The sequence below is a fragment of the Coffea eugenioides genome, chromosome 4 (genome assembly GCF_003713205.1).
Source record: "Coffea eugenioides isolate CCC68of chromosome 4, Ceug_1.0, whole genome shotgun sequence".
NCBI lineage: Eukaryota > Viridiplantae > Streptophyta > Magnoliopsida > Gentianales > Rubiaceae > Coffea > Coffea eugenioides.
In genome coordinates, this window is record NC_040038.1 from 17903061 (window position 1) to 17920955 (window position 17895).

Sequence of the window (17895 nt, forward strand, 5' to 3'; positions counted from 1 at the left end):
AGAGGTCGACTTGATGGCCTTTTTATTAGAATTTTGAATGTATTCATTCAGTCAACTTTTGGAAGCTGTATATTTTGGGATTGTAAGATATTTTGGTAACTTATGATGTAAGATTTGATCGATTATTAAGGAATTGACCTTCCTTTATATTTTTGACTTTTAGTACTGATTGGTTATTCTTAAGTTTGAATTGAATTTGTACTGAGTCCTGGCTGTCGCGCCCCATTTTTTATAAGAAAAATAAATGGTTTAATAAAGGTGAAATTTGGTTTGATTTTTGATTTGAAAAAGGATTTTTGATTTAAAAAGAAAATGAAAAACATGGGTCTAAATGGGACTTGAAAATGCGACGATTTGACCCAAAAATGAGTTTTAAAAGGGTTTTTGAAATAAAAATTGGAGTCGCCACTTGGTATAGAGTTAAGGTGTACCAAATCACCAAAAATGAGTTTTCAAAGGAAAAAGTAGAAAAAACCCCTTTTAAACGACTCCTAGTCTACGAAAATCAAAGGAAAGGTTCGGGAGTCACATTTGACGAAGGGGAAGGCAAGGATAAAAATCCAAGACACCCCTTTGACCTAGCCAAGGCTAGTTGCGTGATTTAGTCAAAGATTTTCTTATTTTAACCAAAAGCATTTATCACATTTGGATGCATTATATGAATGCAAACCCTAAACCTAGGAGGGCATCGGGGGGTCAAAATATCCCTTAGAAGCTAATTGGTACCAATCACATTAATTGTGACGCCCAATAAGGATTCTTCGAAGATGTCACGAATAATGCAAAAATATGAGACTCTAAAAAAGGAAAAAGAACAAGATAATTATATAAATACAAATATACGTGACCTAAGGGAATGCATCATGTCGGGTGCGGGGGACTAATGTTCGTGACTCAATTTTCCCTTTAATAGAGGGAATACGAGCGTGCTAAGGCTAGAAAGCCAAACTCGTCCATATCACATATCCGGGGGGTTCTTCCTAGTCTAATCAAGCAAATGCACTAACCTAGGTCTAATGCTTAGATGAAATGCAGGTCTAATGTCACGTTTCATGCCAAAGGGGCAAGTAACATACATATAAGGGAAAATATAGGGGGAAGAGGTATACATATATAAGGAAAGTGTCATGCAATATAGTGAAAGAGGCCCTAAAAAGTGAAAAATATGCATGAGATGAAGGCATGCGAATGTACTAGCGAGGGACGGCCCTATTGGATCTAGCATTGGACTAGTCCTTCACTAGCGCTCTCTCACAAGCATTGGACTTGTGAGCGATCGGGAACAAATAGCCATGACTAGCATTGGACTAGCCATGGTTATATCGTGCATGTGCATTCACTATATATGTACATAAGCAAATAGACATAGTTAAAGCAAGTAGGCATGTGAGCACGTAATTCATATAACACATAAGCATGCATATCTAGATGCCAAATCCTAGGAAAGCAATTAAACACATAGCACATGCGCATGCAAATCACACAAAGAAAAAACAAAGAAACCCTAACTATTACATTAGGAGGGGGAAGCCTACTACAATCTAAAAGGGGGAATCAGGAGGAATAAAACAATTAAATCCCTAACTATTACAATTTTTGGCATTCGAGTGCCTCCCAAATGATAAAATTGAACTAAGATTAAAGCAAAACTAAGCAACTAAAGAAATAAATAAAGTAAAAATGAAATAAACACTTAAAGTCATGCAATTGCACACGTAAGACACATATACGCACATAGGGTCAAATAAAGTCAAAAATAAAAGATGGGGTGTACCTCCCTTGAATTGGGGTCCGAATGAAGTGAAATTACTTATTTACCCTCCAAAAATAAAAGAAAGGGTCAAGGCATCGCTTTAATTGACAAATAACCGCAAAAATGGAATAAGCATAAATTAAATTAGTCAAAAGCAGATAACCCATGTTTAAGAAACCAAAACAAAGTAGAGACTTGATTGCAAAAATTAAAGAAATTTAAGGGATTAAATTGATCAATTTTTCAATTATTTGAGCCATAGTGAAACAAAGAGAGACTTAGGGGGCTAAAGTGTAATTTTAGAAAGTTATTTCATGCAATCTTCATGCAAGGACGAGGAAATGAGCTTCTGCAACAACAAAGATGAAACTTGCTGCATTTTGTCTCTACCATGTCTGCTGCAACTTTGCAGCCGCAACTCACATCAAGTTCACACCAAGACACTTATAGCTTCGGATCAAAACAGGCAACCTTGTCATTAATCATTTAGGCACAAGATTTAACTAGCAAATTGGATGAATAAACCCAGCTTGTGAGTTGTTGTGACAGAAAAATCAGCAGAAACATAAGGATGAACGCAGCTTTTCCTATTGGTATGAAATTCCAGCAACCTTTGGTTATTCGCCTAGATGTGAAGTGCGAGGCAACTCAAGCGAAATCTACCAATTCAACAACCAACCTAATGCAAAAAACTTAATCACGAGACAAAGAGTGAGATGACCCCAGGAAACAAGCTCAGATGGAGCTGCCGGATCTTCGAAGGCGTGCCAGTGGGCTTTGGGGCTGCGGTAATGGCGGTGGTGATGGAGCCTCGACTTTGATGGCTGCTGCAGCTTCTCCAGCTATGAATTCAGAGGAATAAACTGAACGTGCGACGCCCTCAAGAAGTCGCGCTGATTCCAGAAATGGAGTCGCAAGCTTCGTCGCCGATGTTCCAAGGTTGATGATGCAGCGATTTTATGGCCAAACTCAAAGTTTTTTCAATCGTCTTTTCAACAAAATTTCTGAACAAAAAATCTTTCCCTAACTCCCTGATTTGTGCAGAACTTGAGATTTTCTTAAAAGGAGCAAAAATCAAAGAGATATTGGAACTCAAAGATGGCTGAAAATCAGCCCTTGTTGCGCGAAATTCTGCAACTTTTCCTTCGTTTCTTTTCTCTTCCTTTGCAGCCTAGTTTGACCCTCAGCCCTCAAGCTTTCTCTCAGATTTCCTAACCTCGCTCAATCTGTCCGAAAACCTTCTTGTTTTTCCTTTCTCCAATCTTCTTCTCGGCAAACCCCCGAAGCTCTTTTTCCAGATTTTTCTTCCCAGTTCCCCCGAAACCCTCCTTCCTCAGCCACCTGAAGCTCCTTCCTTTTCCAGCAGCCACCTTTCAAAGCCTTCCTCCCTTGCTTTCCGTTCAGTTTCGTCTCTCTCTACCTCCCTCTTTACTCACCGAGCTTTTCCTTTTCTCTTCCGTTTTTCTATTCTGCCCAGCCGTCAACTAGAGCCTCCTTGCCCGTCACCTTCCTTTCTGGTTTCTTTCTTTTGCTCTCCCAAAAATCCCCCCCGTGAGTTTTTTCTCCAGCTCTCTTTTCTAAAACCTAGCCGCCTACCCTGATTCTAGCCGTCACCTGAATCCCCTCAGCCGTCCCTTTCTCTAGCCTTCCTTGTTTTCTCTCTACCCAACAGCCATCAGCCGTAGCTATCTCCTCTCCATCCCTCTCCCAGTTTTTCTTTTCCTTTGCTGCTTTTCTAAAACCTAGCCGTCACTCCCCAGGTTCCCCCCGCTTCTAGCTTTTCATCAGCTTTTTATATCAGGATCTTATCACCGAAACCTAGTATCTAAGGTGCAGAAATAAACTCCATTTTTTGGCACCTTTTACAACCTTAGATCTTCACGGTTGTTGATAAACCTTGGATGAAGCCAGGTGTTTTCTATTGAGATCATCAGACGGAGGAGAAAAAAAATGAAAACAAGGAGCTTAATCAAAATATTACAAAGCCGAAAGAAATTGCAGCACTCTCCGCTGTTTTGTTTTTCGCCTGGAAATATAATATGAAGGAATGGGCTCGGATCCTGTGTAGCTCGGGTGCATGGGCTTGTCTCCTTCTTTGTCTTTTTCTTTTTTTTTTTTAATTAAATAACAATGAACTTGAATCTAAAATAACATATATATTTTTTTTGAATGATTTTCTCCTTTGACAAATTTTATGCTAAAAATCTTAACAATAAAAATAAACAGCTAAAAAGGCAAAATGAATACAAAAATAAAAATAAAAACTAAAATAAAATAATAGATAATAATAATAATAATCTGAAACGCTATACAAATGCTAAAAAAAATCTAAACCAAAATCATGAAGTTAACAAATAAAAATAGATAAGAATTATCACTAAAAACAAAAATAAAAATAGAATGAAAATTATTTAAAAATTTGGTGTCTACACTGGCGAGAGTTGGGCAGGTGTCCCGTAGATACCCTTGGGTTCGCCTTTAGGAGAAGTGGGGGCGTCACAAACAACACCAGTGAACACCTACTGCCACCGATCACCAATGGCTCCACCATCGCCACCTATCACCAGTAAGTAGCTCCACTACCAATCATCACTGATTTCAATGCTCAATGATCCCGAAATAACACCAAAAAATTTCCAATCAGATAGAGCGCAAAATAACAACAAAAATTCTCAATCTAATAGTCTCAAAATATTAGCAAAAAATTCTCAATCAATGATCCGATCATAACACCAAAAGCCTCCAATATATCAATCACATAGTGGCTCTATTATCAACTTCAAATTAATCCAAATTGAATAGAAACATGGATAGCAAAATTATATCTGATGATGGCCATTTGTTGGTGGTATCAGTTGAAGGACAGATGGGAGGAAAGGAGAAAAGAAGCAAAAAACAAAAAAAGAAAAAGAAAAATCAACCATTGGGCAAGGAGGAGAAATCGAGGTCCACTGCCTTCATGTAATTGGAGACCCTCTTAGCTTGCTTGGAATACTGAGAGGATAGACCCTCCTAATCAACTGAGACGAGGCCAAACTTCGAAGGACTGGTGATGAAGATGTAGGGGAAAGAGGCGGTTCTGTTGCCTAAGAAAACAATGATTAGAGGAGAAAGAGACTAAGCAGCCCCCAAGTCTCCGAAGAAAGTTGCTGCTTAGATTTGGGTTCTTAATTTTATGAACACATGAAAAAATCATGAATTTAGACTGGCGATGATAGAGATGCCATTGAAAATGAAGACGGTGAGACGGTGATAGCGAGATAATGGCAGCAGTGAAAGGGTGGTGTTAGCTGGATTGATGGGGAAAGAAAAAGAAAGGAAAATCAAAGGGGAAAGGAAAATCAGGAAAAATGTTAAAAAAAAAAAAAAGAGGAAGAAACAAGAAGCTCAGAACGTTTTGATGTTTTACCTTGAGTGAAGAAGATGATACATCTTATAAAATTTCAAATGAGCACCCTTAGTTTTACCTTTATTTTAAATGAAGGAAGAAAGTTTTTAAAACTTTAATTGAATCCTGAGTTAACTTTTGATTCAATTTGGAAAAAGAATTAATATAGGAAATTTACATCTTTCCGTCAATTTGGATGATTTCTATCCATTTTTCAAATTAGTCCAAAGCACAAGGAGGTTATGTAAGAGTTTTTAAACAATGAGGCAAAAGTTTTATTTATAATAGGCAAACCACACGGAGTTTTATGTATTTTATCCAAAAAATTATCACCCATAGTTTTCTCTTTCTTTTTTCACTCCATATCCATTGGAAAGTAATGAGAAAATGTTATACGAAACGCTAGTAAGAGTGATAGGGTAAAATTCGTTAATTATATTGATTCTACAAAATTACAAATAGCGACTGTCAATATATTTAATGACCTTTGTCAAGTCATGTTTGCATTCTTTTTCTTTTTTTTCGGTGGAAAGCAATGCTTGCATTCTCTGAGATGCTGGGAGTGATGCAGCAGAAATTATTCATTATATTTACTCCTAGAAAATTACCAAAAGTTAGATTCAATATACCTTAGGGATTCAATACACTTTAGGGCTTTGTCAAGTGATTTTTCGCATTTGCAAATGGAGGTTCTCCATATTTTGTTTATCCCATATACTATTAGGAAACATTAAGGTAAAACACACCGGGCAAATTTGAAAAACTCATAATTTAAACTCAGTTTGCATCTTTAGAATAACCAGAAACTCCACTAAATCAGCAGAAATAAGAGAATGATAGTTACCACCAGAACTCTATATAGCACACTTATTTGAATCCTAATTCAATTTGCAGCCAAAGGGTTGAAGCAAGTAATCAACTTCCCAGACAGCGAAGTATACGACACTTTGAACCCTGGTTCAATGTACAACCAAACCACACAAGTAAAGATTTTTCTGTGTTCGATTTTGATTGATTATTTTAACTTATTATAAATTTTAATTTTAAATAACATCCTTTTTCTGTTTTCTCGTTTGCTTTTATCTTCAGATTATAGATTTTTTATTAGCCAGATAAGTTAAAATTCATCATTTATCAAAGAGTAGCTTTTGATGATTTTAATTGTTTTCCATAATCAGTTTTTGTAAAATCTAAAGCAACCAAGAACGAGCCACCAAGCAGTGAAAATAAAAGTCTAAAAGACTTTTAACTGACAAGTCCGAATGAATCTATATGACTCAGGATCTCCGGTAAATAGGAATGAATTATCAATTGTTCAGCAGTAGTTACAAATTAACCGTATCAAAATGTAGAGGACTACATGAGAATCAAAAAAGTATACACTAGCTAAACTTGGTACACGGACTTTCATGATGCTGCAACTTTCTAAAAATCAATTGAATCGACATTGCTAAGATAATTGTGGTCCTTTCATCTTCTCAACAATGTGCCTTCCCCGCTCTTCAATGTGTTTCCTCTTTTCTTCAAGTTTTTCTCCCATCTTCTTCCCGAAACCAAGCATTCGTGCTCTAGTGCCAATTCTCTTGTGTTTTGCATCTTCTTCTTCTGAGTTATAGCTATTTTGCCCTGTTAAGATCAGTGATGGAGATGGCACGTTGCACTGTGGATTCTCCTCTACACTCCTGCGGGCAATCTCTCCCTGTTCATCAATGTTTAACAAAGGAGTTGTCAATTCAAGCAGAGATCTGCCAGTTGAATGCTCAGTTGGAGCCGATGAAGCATAGTGTTCTGACGATCCATTTTCAGGATGTTTTTCAGGCCCTACTTCATTAGATTTGCTTAGCCTTCCCTCTGAACAAGTATTTGGGATTCGCTTATTAGCTTCAGCTGTCAAGTTTTCTTCCGATGATTGAGCAGTCTGTTCTGGTTTTGTGGTAGAATTACCAGCAGCTTCTTGTCTATTCCACAGAAAAGGAGCAGCTATTCGTGGAACCCAATCATCCTTCTCAGCTAACATCCAAGGGATGCATATATTTTCACAATTTGGAAGCACAAGTGTGTCACGAATTGCCACCTGCATTAATGTACTACATCAGCAAATAGGTAACAACTCCCTCTCCCTCTCCGAATGCAAACAACTGCTTGACCTGTCTAAATGTAATCCATTTGTTAAAACTGGCTTCAGAATTCAAACTTGCAAATGATTCAGCTGATTGTCCTATTGTTTACTTTAGGCCAAATAAATGAAAACATAGTTATGAGAAAAGGAAAGAGACTGTGATCCGACTCATGGATTGATCCATGAAACAATAGTGCTTCCAAGAAAAGGAGTCGATGGCAATCAAGGAAGCATCTGACAACATTTAGAAGCTAATAAAGGAGAATCGTGCACCTCCCAATCCTGTAAACTTCTTAATGTTGGACAACCTTCTTTCTTTGCTCAAGTCTCTCAGTACCTAATCTAGTAAATACCACATATAGACACATTTCCCAGGAAAAAATGAACTTTCAGAGAATTTCTTTATCATTCTCTTAATCTTATGTAGCATACATGCTAAAAAGATAAAAGACAGTAAGGTATATCAGCAGAGAAGGATATAAAAAAGGTGGAGAGCAGAATTAAATTGGGCCAAAAAGTTCAAAGGGGAAGAATAAATTATGTTTCCTATTTTGGTGATAGGGGTGGGGGGCTGTGTGGAGGCGCAAGCGCAGACTTGAGAGAGAAGGCGACTGTTAATACAGCAGACATCCAATCTGAGGAAAGCAGCAGCATAAGATGATCATGTTTCTGTCTTTCTACAACAAAATAATTTGTTTATTAGATGACTAGATGATGAACTATATGTGCTTCACCAGAAACAACATAAAGATTTCTATGTTTTCCTACTTAAGAACACCGGTAGAAAAGGTTCATATCTGCAAAACACATGTTAAACCACTAAGCTAATTTTTAAAGTACCCAGTATTTTAATTCTTTTCTAGTTCTTAGCATGCACAACTTAATAAACAAAATCACCAAAGGGTGTGTGCAGTAATGCATCTCATCAAACCTGACCTTAAGTCTGCTGATTAAAAGTAAAGCAAGACGTCCATTTGTAATTTTGTGGTCCCCAACAGAAGACTCCAAGTTGAAATCTATATCTGGCATACATGTGAACCCAAACCATATTTGATCTGAAGGAGGTGGCTTTATGTATAAACGCATAGTTCCTCGAAGCCATGATACCCGTATTCCCAGTGAGAGCGGAACCTTCCATGTCAAGAGACATAAAGTTTAAGGAAGCAATACAAGCTTTTGTCATGCATACAGATTCTAGAAAAATTAAATCTTTTGGTAAGTTACCATTTCTTGTATTAGCAAGATAGAAGATTACTGGAGGCCCTCCCATATCAAGATATCACTAGCTCATCTACTCAGGCACACAACCAACAGCATGTTTTGGTTTAGTTAATCTGTTGTAATTATGTGATATAGCTCAAGGGACTCTCAAATTGCAAACAGTTTCAGTTAGTTTTTTCGTGTTGCCCCAAGTAGAACAAATATATTATTTCTCATTAACTTGAATATTATCTTGACCCTTAATCTTTTATAGCATTTCAGACAATAGTCATGCAGAACAAGATTAGAAAATGTTATTTCACGATCTAAAATTGTCAATTATAATAATAATTAGCAGACAGATTGACCACCAGAGCTCAGATATAAGACTATAAGATAATGTAAATCCAGAAATTATATTACGTGTTTGGATAGCAAATTATTTATACAAATTTATCTGCTTGCACCATAAACACATTTTTCAATCACCTTTTTATATTACATACGTCACATCAAAAAAAGTGCTACAGTATTTTTTTTTCAAAAAAATTATCCCAAATAATCTCCTATCCAAACACACTTGCAACTAAGAACTTCATCAAAGCTCCTAATTGAAAAGGACAACCTTTTGGTAAAAGGATAACAATAATTTGAGTCAAAAGACGTAGAAATCAAATATCCATCTATGGTTATAGACATATATCTGTTCTTTCCTTTTGATGTCACTTGCGCGCGCGCGCACACACACAGACACACACACTTATATATATATATATACATATATATCTGTTTCTTCCTTTTAACTCCAAATGCATATCCATTTCAGCATCCCAACTACCTCAAGCATATTTCTGGTGCAATGCTTAGTTGCAAAGATGGGATATTACTTATGCAGCAATAATAAGTGAGTTTGGAGAAGATACCATTTTAAAAGTCTTATCTGCAGGACTTTAAGAATCTAATCATAGGATAAAACAGAAAAATAGGTTCTAGGAGAAGAAGAGAAAAATGAGAGGGAAAGTAGGTCATGTGAGAAATTCTAGAAATTCCACTGAGATTTCCATGGGCAAGACCTCCCAAAGAAAAGGTTACATTAATTCTTCAAAAAAAAAAAAGAAAAGAAAAAAAACCAATCAATTTGATTGGTTCACTCTTAACCAGATGCTATCAAAAACTGATACGTATAGGAGATTAAACTTGGATGCCAAGAATTCTTAATTAATAAGTGAGCTTACTAATTAGGACTTGAACAACTAAGAAACAACCAACTAGGAAGCAAGCATTCACTTCAACACCTAAATCTAAAATTGACCATATGTAAATGCAGCTATGGAGGACAAGAACCAAAAAGTCAAGATGGACTTGAAGCTTAAACTTGGAACTAGCTGAATTAAAAACATACCCATCAAACCCAAATATTCTGATAGAACATAAACCTACTACACTACAGCAAGAAGTTTATAAACGTCTTACTGATCACCAAAGCACAAAGAAAGTTCATGTATCCACAATTGGTGGAATTCCCAGCAATGACCTTTTTCTTCTTCCCCTTACATCAATCACAATAGATAGCTCGTCCTAATTTTGCCCCAACAGATTCATTTTTAGATTGCACTCATATTAAATCAAGTGGTCAAGAAATATGCATCCAGTGAAATGAGAAATAAAATAATTTAATGCATGTTTGATAGAAGGATCTAGGAAATTTTGTTCATTACTGGTTCTAGTCTAAAATAGTTAGGGCTATTAGCTTTATAACTTTGTGCAGTTGGACTGCTTGTATGCATCTATGTCTCTATTAACAAATTTTCCAAAGTTAAATTTTAAAAAATAAATAAAAAATAAAAGTTTCATTCTGAACAGTTATCTAAGTACAGATAAGACTCGTTTTTTCACACCTGCGAAACCTGCTTTGCAATAGAATGCAGCACAGACTTCCACCTAGAGACTTGAGATGATCCACGCAAAGCATTCTTTTGATTTCTGCTCCCATCTGCAAAGTTCAGTTAAAAAGATTTACAGTAGCGTACCAACTTCCTTAAACCAATTGAAAATAGATATTGATCATTTTATTGTTTGAAAGAAAATTTGAAGCCTGTACTTCTTCATTAATTGTTAAAATCCTATTAGTTCCACAAAAAGATATTAGACATATGATATGTGCTTTAAGCGTGGATCAGAGTAACAATAGGTAATTTGATTCATGTATAGGAGCTTACAGTGCAAAATATCAAGTAACAGTGTTTTACCCAGGTTGATAAGGATAGTGTGCAAATGCAAATATAAAGATTCTTGTATGCCCTAACAATTTCATCTTTTAAATGAGGTGACGATTATGGAGTTAGGAGAAATTTGAATTTTTAGGGAAACTGGAGGAGAAAGGAATTGGAATCTTTGAAGATTCCTACAAGAGAGCTTGGGACTCTAGTAGAGCGGCAGTATGCATGCTTGATCTGAGGAAACTATTGAAGGATTGAACTAGGTTAATACGTATTTCCAGGGGGCAAAAGTGGTTGTAAAGAGAGTCATAGTCCAAGCATGAGTTGAATGGAGAAATAGGAGTGGTGCAGTCAGTTCATTTAAGCTGGTGGCACTAAGTGCAGCATTTGCAGCTGAAAGCAGGAGATTAATTACTATTGCCCAATAAGTCTTCTTCACCATTGTGGATCATCTAATGCCGCACACAATTTCATCATCAATTCGAAATTCAAGATTCAAGAGTATACACTGGTTTGCAACCTACCATTCTGACCCCGGTGAACATTTGAACTAGTAGCAATGAATGAAGCTTTTCCCAAAAAGGGTGTGCGGAATGATTAATCAGTTGAATTGTTCAAGTGATTTAACTGATGATAACACAAAAAGTGAAATCCTGCACTAGCAGAAAAGCATGAAGCCTCCAACTCCACCAGTACAAACAAAATACAAATTTAAAAAAGCTTGTGATGAAACTGCAGCAGAAAAAAGAAAAAAAAAAAAAAAGCACCATGAAAGTTGTACCAATGATCATGAAAAAGAAAACAATGACAACTGCAAGGCTTCTAAATTTAAGGACAGCTCAAATGATGTCAGAATATTCAATTATCAGAGCATTCCACTTAACTTTAGCAAGCTTTACATACCCACCAGTAAAGAACACCCATTCCTAAAACATTTTGTATGCTCTCAATAATGTCTTCCACACAATTCATCAAACGAGAGTTGCATTTACTTCAAAATTTTGGAACCTACAAATGCTTTAATTAAGCAATAATCAAATTTAAACCCAAATTTAAACAACAAGGCGTACCAAAGCAACTCGAGTTTCAACAGATTATAACAGCGAATAGAGTTGGGACACCCTTTACCATGTTTTCAATTTGGCAAAAAAACCTATATAGCCACTACACTATTTGCATTGTGTACTTTCAAAGACTAGATTATATTTGTTTCCAAATCACCAACTAAGCTTGTAAAACGGATCACTTTTGATCATTCCGACCAATATCTAGGTTCAAATGTGTTGACCTAAATTCATGCATATGGTTGTGTGATGCGTCCATGAATTGACCCTGAATATAATGGAATGCCCAAAAGTATAGAACTTTAAAAGTTGAGCTCATGATTAAGAATGAAAATAGTTTAATCACCAAAATTAAACTATATGCTACTTTAGTGACAGGTTAGATAATTTTGCCCCTACACATACTGCTGAGTAACCAACTTTAAGCAGAAGGCCATGTTATCCATTCTTATAATCAATACAATGTTAAAGAACCATAACACATGGATCTTATTACATATTCTTGGGCTTTCTAGCCAATAAGAAGTGAATGTCAGTAGATAACAACAGTAGTGAACTTGATGACTATGGCTTGTATATGTAGGTATATAAAAAATTAATGCAAAATTGAAAGAACTTATGTTACCTACACCAGCTTCTCCTTCATCTCTTTTATTCAGTTGGTCAGCTTTCTCTCTCTCTTCAGAAACCTTCAAATTTTTCCCCAAGTGCTCAAAGCTTTCCAGCAAATCTGAAGTAACCTGACCTACAGCACTTGATTCAAATAATTTGTCCTCTCCCTCCTGGACATGCAGTTCCCGAACTTCAATTCTTGTTTCAACATTTAGGATTGCGCCACCACAATACTCGATATCAACCTCAAAGGCCCATAACTCATTCATATGTGAGGGAAGAACCCTCATTGCGTGGATATATGGAGGAAGATTACCAGGATCTACAGCAGTACATATCACTTGACCTATGTAACTGGGAGATCGCATATTAGATAGCAGTTTCTGTTCAAAGCAAAGTGTCAAATTAGAAGAGTTGTATGAGCATTCTAAAAAGAATATGCAGTCCATACCAGAGGCTTCAATATAAATGATTTATAAAATCTGTCCCCTGAGTATGTCCCCAAAACTGTAAAGCAAGGAGAAAATCTTAAACATAGTTGACATGCATTGCAAAAGTTTACCTTGCAGGTTAACATGCAGGAAACAGATACCTTGAGCATTTTATGTGTGTGGCTTACAACAATAAGATTCTAAACCAAATGCTACACTATAATAACAGTACTCAAATATGTGGAACTCTTCAGAAGAAACCATTAACCAAGCTCTCAGCTAACAGAATTATCTACCTGAATCCTTTCTTGAACAGAACTTCTCAGCCGTGCATTACTTTTGGCATCAAAGAACAAACGTGAAAACAATAGATTCCAACAAAGTGTTCCTTCATCACCAAAGGTCTTTTCATCAGAATCTCCATCAGAGGAAACAGAAATGTGACTTCTGCTCCCGAAATCACGGCTGGTGGATAATGATGATGACACTATCACATCCTCTGGAAGCTTTCCCCCTATGACCATATTTGCTACACCAGAATCATAATATGAACGAGATTTCTCACCAAACTTTCTTTCTTCTTGAGCTGATATTGGAGTCCAACTTGCCTTACTATCTAAACCACTTTTTGACCCCTTCTTTGCAAGTTTCTTTAGAAATTGGCGAACCTTTGATGAAGAGCCATCAAGCTTAATTAACTTATCATTTAAGTCATTAGATAAACCCACTGATGGCTTCATAAATGAAGGATATTCTGCACCTAATGATGCCACATAGCGTTGAAATTCAAGATTTAACTTAGCAAACCACTTAAGTTTTTCTTTGTCATCAGAGGAAGCAAGGCGGAGGGCTTTACACCATGACTCCTTCTCCCAAGACGTTTCTAGATAAATGTAGAATGTTGTACTTCCTTTGTATAATGTTGTCTCTTTATTCTCCACTTTAATAGGGTACTTTTTGGCCCTGTAACATTATAAGAAACATAAAAATGGGCAAGATCCAGCTAATATTATTCCTTCAGAACTAAAGTCCCATAAATTCAGGTCAAAACATAATGCAACAAGTCAGGAAAACGATGTGGAGAAGATAACATTAAGTCATCTTGCTATCTGGAAATAAGTAACATTCACATTGACAAAATAAAATCGTTATATTAAAGCCTAATACTTTCACGTTTAATATAACCTTAGCATCGCTTTGGCAACCTTGCTTATAGTGGAGAAGCTAGCTTAATTCATCGAAGCAAAAACATCAAACAATATTTCACGATTTGGCCAATTTTTGAAAATGTGAGGTTGATTACACAGTTTGCACAAATAATAACTCTCAACAAAGAGGAAAAATATAGTGAATCATAGCATAAATTTACTTTAAATCTCTTCTTTCAAAATAAAATTCTAGATTGGTTAGAATCCAGTTTTTGGCAGGCTAACAACATAATCTTTTGGAGCTTATCTACTTCCAGAAACTCTGTTTGAGTCTGATATTATAGCTAGTCCACTCTTTATAAATATATCCTTCCCAAGTAATAGGAGTAGCGCTTGAAAATAATTGAGTTTCTTATTTTGTAGAATTATGAGAATTTCCAAAAGTTCTCTTTCTTTTCCCCTTCCAACTGTTTTGTTCCTAATAAATTGGTACCAAAGTAAAACTGAAAGTTGCAATCATAATCGAAATGACAACAACAAAAGATTCCAGACATTCTACACAAAAAGGTTAAACCCAAAAATCCCAAGCGAATGTTATTTTATAAAATTATGCATTGACTTAATCAGCAAATCATGTTATTGTCCACCTCAGTTTCATTGCACTGCCTAAAACACAGGATCAAATGCAGCAAAAGATACAAATGAACCATTCAAAGATTTGATTTAATTTGATCTTAAGTTCCAAAACTCTTTCTGCTTTTGGCGTATCGCCTTTATAATGCACCTAATAAACCAGGAGAGATAAAGCAGTTCTAGCATGTTCTGCATCAGCTCTAAATGGATGGATAAGAGTTACACCATGCATACTTATCAGTGAGAAAGGAACACTATTTCTATTACAGTTCAAACACTCTCCCACCTTGACAAGCTAAGAAGAAACATAAGATAAGACTATTAAAACTTAGACAAACTATTGCAGAAAGAAAGACAACTTCATGTAACAAACTTAAAGCACTTGATAGTTCTCTAATGAAATGATATAAAGATGCTAAATGCAAAGAGCAGATAACAAGGTATTCCTGATCAAAAGAGAATGCTTACCTGCTGGCAACTCACTATATTCTTTCCTCTCAAATTTCTACATATTCCATACAAAGCTTTTCCTTTTTCAAACATATGTATGGTATTAGAAGCATCTTCCTAATTGACTTCTAGTACAGTGCATAAGAAACTCTAGTCATGTTATAAATTAGGTTAAGCAACAAGAAGATGCTAAGAAGTAGATGAGAAGCATTTATTGTAGTGAGATACACAAATTAGTCAGTTTAAGTTGTACAAAGTTCAAAGAAATAATATCATTCAAATTTAACAAACCATTTTCTTGATGGCAAGCTTGTTGCTGAAACAGCTGCTACCATGCAACCCTTAAGATGAACTTCAATACAAGAACCATCTAATTCCGATACGAACAGAGAATGATCTTTAATCATGGCATGCTTTTTGACAGGTAAAACTTCGAAGACCTCTTTTTTACGCTTTTGCTCCTTTAAGTTATCATCCAAACTTTTCAGTATAGCCTCTGACTCTAGAAGCCAGACTACCCCCTGGGACAAAAAGATAGTTCAAATGAAAATTACACAAAGAGGAATCATGAAGGATGATAACTGAAAGCAAATCTAAACCTGTCTGATACAAAACAATCAAAGCATACAGTACAAAAGGCATAATTATCAGGACTTGTGTATTTCAGGGTGGTTATGCCTAGAAGATGGAAATACCTCACGATATGTTAAACAAGCTTTAAGTAATTGCCTTAAAGATAATATTCAAATACATGTCACCTTGTCTAACATGAAGTATGTAGTGCTCAATTTGTAATTACAAACCAAGCCACAGATCTAATTCGTCATATACTTTAGGGCAACAACTCTCCAACCATATTCTGTGAAACCATAAAGAAACACAGATCTCATGCATGGAGCCAGGCTGTTTTGTTGAAAACATAATATGCAGCAGGTGCTTTGTTTCTATATATAATTTTTTTGAGGACGGGGGGCCCACCGAGTGGGACATGGAAATTTGAATTGAATTCTAATTTCGAATTCTAATTTTCCCTCCTCACCAGATCCAATCCGAATCGTCCATCCTTCGGATGGATGACACGTGGAGGCCTTCCAACCGTCCACGTGTCCACCCCCGAGCGTCTTTGTAATATTATAAGACGCTCGGGAAAAGGGCCCTTGAAGGGGCCCATTACGGACCAATGTACCAATGCCACTGTAATATTCAAAGCACTTGCTGCATATTATGTTTTCAACAAAATAGCCTGGCCCCATGCAGCCAGAAAAGCTATAAAATTCCAAATGCCCAGGCTTCACAGCAACAGGACACATGACAAATTATTAAGAAAATGTCATTTGCTTTCTAGAACCAGAACAGCCTTCCACAGTTTAATCCCAATCTCCTACATCACCAGGCTTTGAATCTGAAAGCCAGAGGTCATCTAAGACAGGCAACAAGAAATTTCCTAATAGAAAATGATAGAATAAGGATGTTTGCCTGAAAAAGTGCGATCTCCCCAGCTTCAGATTCCTATATTGCATAACAAGTTGTGCTGGCTGCTTAAAACCACAATCAGGCAAAGGTCTGCATGGCGACTAATTCTAGCAGTTCCTTCGTCATGAAACGGAAAAGGGATCCTCCAAAACTAGACCACAGTAGCCTAGAAAATCCCTCAACTCTCTTCATAAAGTACTAAAACTACATAAGGAGAAGTAAAGCATGCATTCATGTCGAGATGAATCGCTTGCTCCAATGTGATACTTTTTCTATGTAAACTACCATTGGCCTCAAATTCCAATCCAGATAGCACCTTCATATCCCACTACTAAAATTTCAATTCTTAACGAGGCACCCAGAATCCAAAAACTTTTGAAATCATAATCCAGTTTCAACTATATAAATACTAACAACACAGAAAACAGGGCTTCCTCAGCTGCCTAAATAATAAAGAAAGCAGGGCATTTCTGCAGATTTTTGCACCAAATTTAACACCCAGCGGGAACCAAAAACTGTACATTTTGTACAAATGTAAATAAAAATGCCTTTTTATGCTAACTAATCCATAACTTACGTATTAACCATTCAAGTGAGCCCTTTCAACCCAAGGAAATATCTCTAATTCAGTAACCAAAATTCATTAATCGTTGTGGTACCAAATCAATTCCAACTATCCAGTACAATGAAATTAATCGTAAAACAGAACAAATTGAAAAGAAAATGGAAGAAAAAAGGCAGTACTCAATAAAGCTGGTAAAATGAGCAGAATTGCCTGCTTATTGTGAAAAGAGGGATCGTAGTGGATAGGTGAAGACTCTGGTGCCTTTCCCTCGTTTGCTTTCTGCTGTTGCTGGGCTACCCGCCGATTGACGCGGTGGATCAAGAGTAGCAATACCACAGCTTCCAACACAAGAACTGCCAGTGCCCCTGCCACAAAACCTACTCCCACCGAAACCAACATCGTCTTCTATTGCCTATTCTTCTTCACAGGTTATCAAGGATCATCAATCCCAGAAATGGGAAAAAAAAAAAAAACTGTTTCTAGTCCGTTCTAACGGACCTCAGTACAACGTAGTGATTATCAATAGACACAGTAAGGGAAGCATAATTCAAATGATATCGTGCACTCATTACTTGTGTAGCCCTGTAGATAGTCGAGGGAAGGGATCTGATTCGGATGGCGCCAGGATAAAGACAAAGACCAGATACGTCATTTCCGGCAGGAGCTGAAGAAAATGTCCACTGACTCCCTACCAGGTGGGGTGGTGGAGTTGGGGCAACAAGCAAGGAAAATTTGACTCTAGGAACTGCTACGAAGATTAAAAGTATTCTTACCCCAAAAAAAAAAGATTAAAAGTATTTTTATATTATTAAAATAGGAGCTAGGCTCGGGGACTTTTGG

At 36.5% G+C, this 17895-nt stretch overlaps 1 protein-coding gene across 2 annotated transcripts; it reads right to left on the bottom strand.

Annotated features, from left to right (window-relative positions):
• Positions 1–6404: 6404 nt before the first annotated feature.
• Positions 6405–17779, bottom strand: LOC113769464 (testis-expressed protein 2-like). 2 transcript variants are annotated; one of them, XM_027313914.1, is made up of 7 exons: positions 17266–17779; positions 15309–15538; positions 13083–13749; positions 12369–12738; positions 10359–10453; positions 8197–8391; positions 6405–7215 (listed from the first exon to the last, which is right to left on the bottom strand). In XM_027313914.1, exons 1-7 carry the CDS (start codon positions 17452–17454, stop codon positions 6592–6594), a joined length of 2370 nt encoding a protein of 789 aa, XP_027169715.1. In that variant the 5' UTR covers positions 17455–17779; the 3' UTR covers positions 6405–6591. The 2 variants fall into 2 exon arrangements, with proteins under 2 accessions (XP_027169715.1, XP_027169716.1); XM_027313915.1 differs by lacking the exon at positions 8197–8391.
• Between the last annotated feature and the right edge of the window lie 116 nt (positions 17780–17895).